The sequence below is a fragment of the Carica papaya genome, chromosome 6 (genome assembly GCF_054855325.1).
Source record: "Carica papaya isolate Zhongbai chromosome 6, ASM5485532v1, whole genome shotgun sequence".
NCBI lineage: Eukaryota > Viridiplantae > Streptophyta > Magnoliopsida > Brassicales > Caricaceae > Carica > Carica papaya.
In genome coordinates, this window is record NC_142314.1 from 29,555,992 (window position 1) to 29,565,443 (window position 9,452).

At 32.8% G+C, this 9,452-nt stretch overlaps 1 protein-coding gene and 1 pseudogene across 4 annotated transcripts; both read left to right on the forward strand.

Annotated features, from left to right (window-relative positions):
* The first annotated feature begins 902 nt into the window (after nt 1–902).
* On the forward strand, nt 903–6,004 carry LOC110818961 (uncharacterized). Of its 4 annotated transcripts, none has more exons than XM_088223300.1 (9): nt 903–1,254; nt 2,147–2,812; nt 2,902–3,585; nt 3,670–3,779; nt 3,889–3,969; nt 4,231–4,330; nt 4,443–4,514; nt 5,178–5,262; nt 5,578–6,004. In XM_088223300.1, exons 2-9 carry the CDS (start codon nt 2,195–2,197, stop codon nt 5,625–5,627), a joined length of 1,800 nt encoding a protein of 599 aa, XP_088079426.1. In that variant the 5' UTR covers nt 903–1,254; nt 2,147–2,194; the 3' UTR covers nt 5,628–6,004. The 4 variants fall into 4 exon arrangements, with proteins under 4 accessions (XP_088079426.1, XP_088079425.1, XP_021903713.2 ...); XM_088223299.1 differs by having other exon boundaries at nt 903–1,250; XM_022048021.2 differs by having other exon boundaries at nt 903–1,250; nt 3,721–3,779.
* A 1,409-nt stretch (nt 6,005–7,413) lies between these two features.
* On the forward strand, nt 7,414–8,250 carry LOC148253489 (putative disease resistance protein At1g50180 pseudogene; annotated as a pseudogene).
* The last annotated feature ends 1,202 nt before the right edge of the window (nt 8,251–9,452 follow it).

A 9,452-nucleotide genomic window follows, 5' to 3' on the forward strand; every position in this document is an offset into this window, starting at 1 on the left:
ATCATCATTAATAATCAATTTTACTGCTACATATAGTTATAAATTGCATCAACTAACTTGTGGAAACTTATTGATAGCAATATCAAGAGACATTTCACTTTCTGAAATTGATAACACGACGGAAAATTTTTCATGGAAGCAGTCAGAAAATCATCATTAACAATCCACTTCCTGAAATTGATAAAGCAAATGAGCTTACATTTCTACATGCACTCAAATAAAAAACCATCGAGAAGATGAAGAATGTAAATCAAAGAAAAAATGAAAGAACTTGATCATGAAAAAATACAAAAATACTTATTGATTGAAAAAGTGAACAACGCGAATTAGAAGTAGAATCAAAGACCCAATGTTTGGAAGCAATCGAAGAAGAACAAGTAGATATCGATTGAACAAGAATAAGATGCGAGCAGTTCGGTCCTCCCAGCATATGATGTGAATGAGAAAAGAAGAGAAAATAGGATTTTTATATGTGAAGATAAAAATAGAATTAAATATATTATATGAGGGTATAAAAGGAAAAAAAGTAACATGCCGGTCACATACCACCAATTTAGTGGTTTTAAAATTCATCACAAATTTGTCAATCAGATACCGTTTACTACAATTGGAAGTTGAAACAAATATAATCTTCTCACACCCGTAGAGTACTATACATTAATTACCTATCATTCACTATGATCCAAACAGAGCCTAAAAGAATCACCAACCATAAACTTATTAAAGTTAATATTCAAAATGCTACCATAAACTTGATAAACTTATTGTTTTTGTAAATTGAAATTATTATTGTGGACGTTGGGTTTTTACTGTTTAGCATTTGAAATTAGCTGCAATTTAATAAAAAATTATAATTTATTTATTTCTTCGCTTTTATATCAAAAGCATAATGAAACAAAAAAGGTAAGAGGGAAATAGCCGTTGAGAGGAGCCTCCAGGCCCCCAATTTCAGCTCCCACTGCACAAACCAATTCGAAAGCATGTAACCGTTTCATCACCCAGAAATCAAAACAATCTATCAGAAACTTCTTAACAATTACAGTATTGAGTGTAGAGCATAGACGGTGAACAAGAATATCCACTACCAGTTACCACTTCAACATTGCAAGACTGAAGAGGAAATCAGAAGTGCTGTTGACTTTTGCAGAGCTTTAGTTTTATGATATTCGTTTCTTCTGTGCGACAACGAAATGGGAGAATCAGCTTGTCCTCTGAGATCGTTTGCGCATCCTTTCGATACTTTCCGTGAAGTCAGTGAGATAAGATATAACTGTTCTTTCATTTTTTCTTCTTAGATTATTTTAACTGCCTTGTAAAGCCTTGGCGTTACATTTGATTCGTGAGAAAATTGTGGTGGAAACTTAAATTTAGACAACGAGGTTGATATGAGATTGAAATCGTTGGTTTCCTTAGTTTTTCGTCGGATTCTCAATAACTAAATGGTAAAAGATTGTTCTTCGTTAGGAAGTTGTTAGAACGAGGTTCTCCGTTACAATTTCTGGAGATAGTTTTGGTTCTCGGTCATGCTTTGTTGATTTGGTTATCGGGAGGGTTGGAAGAGGATTGGGGGAAAATGGTCGGAAATTAATGGAGAAGAAGCAATTTTTATAACTAGTCTTTATTCTTTCCTTTTTAATTTGATTTCAAATTACATATTTGTTTATCCTTTTCTCGTTCTCCTTTTACCGTAGCGTTGCTTCCCTGAAGCTTGAAGTTTGAATTTATACTAATGTGTATATTTTTTCTGTCGTTCAAGCATTTTATTTATGTACTTCTGTCTTGTAAGTCCCACTTTCACTTCCTTATGACTCCATAATTGGCATTTAGCAGTTCTTTAATCAAGAGACAAATAGATTTTTTCAAGTCACTGACATCTAGAACATATATGCTAAACTAAATGTTTTTGCCAAGATGGGTACTAAATAAATGAATCAACCTCCATTAACATGAAACTTTATGGTAGTTGGAATATATGTATATATTATTTTATGTCCAGTTACATACTTTGATTTTGCAATAGACATCATTTTCTGAATAAGTTCATAAAAATAGTTTAGTTGTTCAAAACATAACCTAAAAAAGAATAGTTGGATATCAGTTATTTTAAGGCTCTTCAAGATAGTTTAAAACCAATTTAAACTTGCAGGGTGGTCCCATTCGAGCTCTTAAGGAATCTGTATCATTTGGCAGATTCATGTCAGAATCTTTGGATTGGGAGAGATGGTCAACCTTCTCTCACAACCGTTACTTAGAAGAGGTTGAGAAGTTGTTCAAGCCTGGTACTGTTGCTCAGAGAAAGGCTTATTTTGAAGCTTGCTACCAGAAAAGAGCTGCCATGAAAATGGCAACGACAGCACTTGAGGTAGCAACTACAGCTACTAATTATGTTCCAGAAATAGAAAGTACAAGAAAAATACAGCAAGATTTCCAAGTGGATACAAACTCAGCCATTAAGGAACAAGCACTTGATGATATCTCCAATCCAGAAGTAGCTTATCTGGAACAAGCTACTAATTTTGTTCCCGAAATAGAAAGTACAAGAAAAAAACAGAAAGATTTCCAAGTGGATACAAAGTCAGCCATTAATAAACAAGAATTTGATGATATCTCCAATCCAGAAATAGCTTTTCCTGCCGATGCAAATACATGTCAACCTAGTACTAAAACAGAGGAAATTACCATGGTGGAAGGAAGTGATGCAATAGCAGAGAACAATGTCCATAGGGAGAGCTCTTTGGAGAATTCAGAGCTGCTTGGAAAGACTGAAAATTACAAGCACTTGGCCAGCCCTGAAGAGAATATGCCTGATAATGTAATGCATTAAGTCTTTCTGCTTTCTAATTTATATTTATCAGGTTTTTTTACCTATCCAACTGCTTTTAACACCTTTTTCATGGTCAGAGGAATTTTACCATATCAAGGACTGTTAAAGAAGCAAATTCTTCATCAAAGTCATTGGTTCATTGTGGAGGATCTGGAGATGCAGTTTCTCAATGTAGACAACCAAGACAATCAACTCTTATGCAAGCCAGAGAGAGAAATGAAGTTGCCTTGAATGGTAAGACATTCCCAAGGAATTTGAATGACACAAGGACATCAACATCAAAATCCCTCCAAATGTCAATCAACCTTGCTTCGCATGCTGCTGAAACCAATAAGGCACTAACCAGAATACCCAAAGACAGTTTAGCTCCCTTACAACCAACTCTGATTCATGTTAAAACAAGAAACAATAATCTCCCGAACTCAAAACTTGCTTCAGGAGGTTCTAACACAAAGAAGAGATTAATTCCAAATTCTCTTCATATGTCAATGAATTTTGGTCCTCATACTGGAGAATCCAGTAAAGCATCATGCAAAATGGCCAAAATAAGTTCTACCACAGTACAGACGACTTCTGTGCAGTCCAGAAATGAAAACATCCATCCGAATCGTATAATTTTCGCTGGATATTCAAACAGAAAAAAGAGATCAAAGCCAAATTTCCTCAACGCGTCAACAATTGCTTCTCAAGCTTGTGAAATCAGTAATATATCCCCTAGAATGCCTAAAGATGATTCAAATCCTGCACGAGCTTCAGCTAAGGTACTTCTATTATCTTTGATGCTCTTTTTTATCTTCTTTCACCTTTTACATGGGCAGATGTACTATTAATAGTCACATATCTAGTCACTGTTTTCGAAAAGAAGGAAAGACGAAGTTTTCCTTTGCAACATGCAGGCATCTGTTAGTGCAATACCACCACATCCTTTCAAAAGTCTGCACACAGAAGCTAAAAGGTATTTGTTCGTAATGTCAAAGATTTATTTGAACACACTAAACTGGTTAATTATCTTTTCCATGCCTTTTTTCTTCTTTTGAAAGTCTTTATCAATCTTGACCTTGCAGGACATGCAAGACTAATATTCCATTAAACAAGTCAGTTTCTGGAGGGATTACAACTAATGGGAAATGGCACTCATCTGTAGAGTAAGAAGATATGCTGCCTAAATTTCCTAAATTGTCTGAACTCGGGGATGCTTCTATTTATCCACACACTTAGACTTGGAAAGGAGTTTGCCTTAATTGAAACTGATCAACTTAAAAATACATTCTTAAACCAACAGCACTGAACATTTTCCTTTTCCCCTACCTCATAGGGTCTGAGTAAATCAATATATTGGAGAAGATATGTTTAATGTATCATATGAAAGTTTATGAACCTATATTTTGTTTGAATGTCTGTGGCAGCCATGCAAGATCTTTAAATTCAAGCAAAGCAAGAGCACAATCTACAATATTCTTTCCTTTTAGCTTCAAAAGTGAAGAAAGAGCTGCAAAAAGGAACGAGGCAAGATTAGATTATATTGTTATTTTTATTTCATGCTTAAAATGTCATTCATCACTATGCATAAACCTTGAATATTTTCGCTTTTCTCTTAATTATGTGATATATTTGGTAGTTTTTCAAAAAGCTGGAAGAGGAAAACAAGGGAAAGGCAGTGAAAAGAGGCCAACAATCAACAAGAAGGAAGGTTTGTCCCGTAAACTTTCTTGTGGCATGATCTGCTAATAAAGGGATTTTGAATGAAAAGATGCACCCATTTGACCACTTATAAGGAGCTACCATGTTGTGTTTAATTCGTTTATCATTCAATTTCTAATCCTACTTCTACTATTCCTATTAGGATTTATATATGTTACAATCCTGAGTTTGGGATTGTGTCATAGATCCACTGACTGGAAAGTCTAGTAGCAAGCGTGAAGCTTACTTGTCGGGTTCACGAATTTGATTGCCCTATGATTTAGGGCTCTTTGGAGCGAACTTTCAATTTCTGGATATTACTCTAATACTATGTGAACTGTCAGATTTCCTATTCATGATTGATGCCAATATTTAGAGAGCAATTGCTCCTAAAACCTAGGATCCAAAGAGCTACTTTCTTATCCAAATCCAAACATAGCCTATATTTAGAATTCTAATGTAGTCTTAAATTAAAATTCAAGTCCATAAGAATTACTCTCATGACATCCAAATAACATGATGTGACAAGGAGAACCAGCAGTAGATGCTAGTTCACTCAGAATCTGGTGGTGCTTTTTCTGCCTCTGCCATGTGTTTCCCTTGCAGCTGTAACTTCACTCCCTCCTTTCAGAAAGTATTTCTTCTGCAAGTCTGAATATAGGATATTTTGCAGCAAGTTAACAACTTGGCACCCAAAAAGCGTCTACTGGTGACAGACCTTGCCAATGAACTACGAACTCCATTCTGTCATTCTTCAGGTGATGATCTAGAAAGCCTTAGGAATAGAACAATCTCACTCTGATATCAGGCTGTAGAGTATACTGCAGTATTCACTGCAAGTGAATCATTTTTAATCAAGAAACATGAAAAGCCTGGTCAGATGCATGCATCTTTTGGTAATGCAAAAGCTACTTCTTCTATTTCTGCTTGTATTCTAAATTATCCGTAATGCTGTGTAGCCAGCTTCTACAATTGTTAGTAAAAGGCTGCAATTTCAATAATGCTTAGCCACCCTCTTAAAAATGAACTTCATAGAGTTGCTCCATAGTGATCTGGGCATATATTTTTTGCAGCACCTGTAGAGCAAGAGACCAATTCTGGTCTCTTGATAGGAGTAGAATGAGAGCTTGATAGGAGTATTCGGCACAAGTCAACCATTTCGGCAATCTTCCTGGATGTTCAGTGAGAAAACATCACATACATTCAATTGCAATATTTGCTACTGCAGTTTCCCAGTCTGATCCTTGATGGTATACCAAATTGAAAGAGGACGGTGTTCTGCATGGTTTAGAAAGCTCTAGCCAAAGTGCACTAGTCAATATGACATCTTGATCACTTACAACAAACTCGAATAATCTAATTAATTTAAACATGGAGTTGAAGAGTAGATGGATAATCAGTATGGTAAAAGATCTTTAATGATAAAAACATTTTAAATTGTATATCAGTACTGCTACTATGAGTACCATTTACAACAATAAATATGAACTTTTAAAAGTGTATCGATTAGTAAACTATGATTATTTTTTTATTTTTATAATTTATATTTTTTAATATTTTCATTTGTCTATTAATTAACCATATTTATTATTTAAAAATGTAGAGTCCGATATTTGAAATGACTTTTTTTAAAAAAAACAACATTAACATTACAAGTGTAGTTGTGCATAAAGACAATAATATTGAAAATGATTTTTATATATAACAGTGAGAATAATTATTCAATTAGTTTTTTTTCCTTTATATTTATAAATGTATCTAATTTTTAAATTTTTTATTTTAAATTAATAAAAGAATACTATCAATATTTGATGTTCTAATATTGTGATTATATTGACAACTTCTTTTCAGTATAAGTTAAAAACTAAGTACAAATCAACCATTCTTTTTGTTAAGAAAATTTCAATTTATTATATATATCAATAAAATATTAATTAATTTTTAAGATACTATATTTTATTTAATAATTATAAAAGGTTTATATTGTTCACAAATGTTAAAATAATTTTATAACTATCAGCTCATTAAAAAAACACAAATTATAATTTAATCCATAAAAATATCTTTGCAGCGCATAATTATATTTACACTCGGACAACTCTCGATACATATTTTAAGTTCATAAATGTTATTAGACGCAGTTAAGTATGCCTCTCGCAAATTTGACATAAAAAATTATAATAATATGAAACAAAAATTGTATACAATAATTATAATCTATTTTTAAAATTTGACGTTTATTATAAATTAATTTTTAATATTTTTTAAGTATCATATATATATATATATATATTTAACAAAAAAATTAAAATATTTAAAATATAAGTGAATACTTTAATAAATTAATAAAAATATTAAATAAATTTATTAATTTAATTGATTAATTAATATTATTTTTTAAAGTATTTAAATATGATCAAATTACTTTATTTTTTTATATTTTAAAACAAAAGGAAATTAAATAGTTGAAATAAATAAAAATCAGATTTGATTAAAATAACAAATATATTATGAATGAAAATTACAATTTGGAGGCTGATTTGATAATTTTTCTAGATTAAGAATTAGTAAAATAGTACATAATATCTCCCATTTTAGTTTATTAATTGTTATTTTTTATGCATGTAAGAAAAATAAGAATAAGGCTATAAGGCTGTAACAACTGTTATTTATGATTTTTTTTAGTTTATTAAATGATAATTGACTTAGGATATAAAATTTTATAAAATATTGTTTATTAACATGCATGGTCAAAGGTGCTAGGGGAATAAACAAAGATTTAGAGAAGTCAACGCTGCAACTGCGATGATGCTACTTGATTCAGAAGGCAGCGGGAAGATATAGGAGCACACCATTTTCTGGACAAGGAAGCGCTGCATTTGTCATTGTATTGGAGAGAAGAGAGCAAAATGACTGATGCTGTGGTCTTCTTCGTTGTTGAAAGGATTGGCGGCTTGCTGCTGCAAGAAGCCAAGTTCTTGATTGGGGTGAGGGATAAGGTGGAATAACTGCAAGCGGAGTTGAAGAGAATGCAGTGCTTCCTCAAAGATGCAGATGCTAGGCAAGACGAAAACGAGAGCGTTCGCAACTGGATTGCTGAAATCAGAGAAGCCGCTTAAGATGCGGAGGATGTCATCGAGACATTTGTTCGCAAAGTGGCATCTTCAAGGCAAGGGGGTTTTAGGAATAATCTAAAAAGATTTGTTTGCATTTTGAACGAAGGCTGGAATCTGCACCAGGTAGGTTCTGAGATTGAGGTGATTAAGTCTAGAATTTCTGCAATAACCATGAGTTTGCAGACCTATGGCATAAAAGAGCTCAGGGAGAGAGAAGAATCAGCTGGTTCCTCACGGGAGAGGATAAGAAAAAGGAGGGCTTTTCCTCATGCTGTTGAGGAAAACATTGTGGGATTGGAGGATAACGTTAATGAGTTGGTGAATACTTTGGTTTATGAAGAAAAACATTTCAGAGTGATGTCTATTTGTGGTATGGGTGGTTTGGGGAAGACTACTCTGGCTAAGAAAATCCACAACCATGACAAAGTTAAGAGTAATTTTAATAATCTCGCTTGGGTGTATATTTCTCAACAATGTCAAAGCAGGGATGTTTGGGAGGGACTTCTTTCAAGGCTTACCTCTGCTGCTGATGCAGAGAGAATTCTGAATCTAAGAGATGAACAACTGGCAGAAGAGTTGCATAAGTTCCTGCTATACAATAAGTGTATGGGGATACTTGATGACATCTAGAGCATTCAAGCCTAGGACAGTTTAAGGCCTTGTTTGGATGATAGAATTTCAATAATGATGTTATGGTTTTTTTTATAGTTTTTTTTCTGTTTATTTGTATTTGCAAACACATGATATACTTTTTTTGTAGTTGAGTCATAGTTCTCAAAACTATAATTTTTCTCATTTTTTAAAACCACCGATTCGGTAGTTTTATGATAGTTTGATAGTTTTTTTCCTTTATACTCTTAATAGTTTTCATTATTTACAACATTACCATTCTCTTTAATTTCTTCTTGTAAAGACTCAGAATTTAAAAGAAAATAAAGTCGTAAATTGAATGCGGAACCAAAATAATAGAGTTACGGTTTATATTTCTTACACAATAGTTTAGAATACTCAATAGGATTATGAAAATATCCATTCTTAAAGAACAAACGAATATCAAAGAAATAAACGAAAAGTAAACAACTGAACATCTTAGGACGACCTTTACTAGTTTTTTAAAGGAGTTTGCATGGTGAATTATTCACAACTTTCTTATTGATCGAGACTTGGATCTTGATCTGAAATACTTAATGAAATGGTGAGTTACACTAGTTTAGTAAAAATATCACACTACTAACCGATACAGAAACTTAAGATTGGTAAAAATTATAAAAACAACCAATGAAGCTCTTAATTTAAGTAAATTCATTTATCATAAGGAAAACCATTTATTGCATATTTTACCGTAGCGAGATTTTTAAAATCGACCTATAGAGATAATAATTCAAATAACATTATAATCTCATATTCAAGTGAGTAAGAACAACAACTTTCTCTTTTTATTTGCCTACTAGTATTCTTGGGGTTCTATAGAGATATCTCATTATGCGTGAACCAATATCCAACCTTGTCAACTAACCGATCGTCCCCATACCCCATCTGGTATGAGCGCGAAAAATACTATCTCTCAATACCCCGTTCAATATGAGGGTGAATCGGGTCATCTCCATACCCCATCCGATATGAGTGCTAAAAATATCATTCTTCGATACCCCGTCCGGTATAAGGCAACGTTCATGGTAGGATTCCATATATACTCAATCCGTCCACCATCTCCCAGGATATTCAGTAAGACAACTATTCATTAATTCATATAACCAAGTAATTTTTTATTTGCATATTAATTTTTAATTTCATAAATCAACCGTAAATCATGCAAGACAAGCAATAAATAT

Bases quoted from the DNA above. Each gene is read 5' to 3' on its own strand.
- LOC110818961 (XM_088223299.1), top strand. From the start codon at position 1,191: ATGGGAGAATCAGCTTGTCCTCTGAGATCGTTTGCGCATCCTTTCGAT. The intron at 4,331-4,442 runs GCAAGATTAGAT...TATATTTGGTAG, and splicing joins GAGCTGCAAAAAGGAACGAG to TTTTTCAAAAAGCTGGAAGA. The intron at 4,515-5,177 runs GTTTGTCCCGTA...GATATTTTGCAG, and splicing joins AACAATCAACAAGAAGGAAG to CAAGTTAACAACTTGGCACC.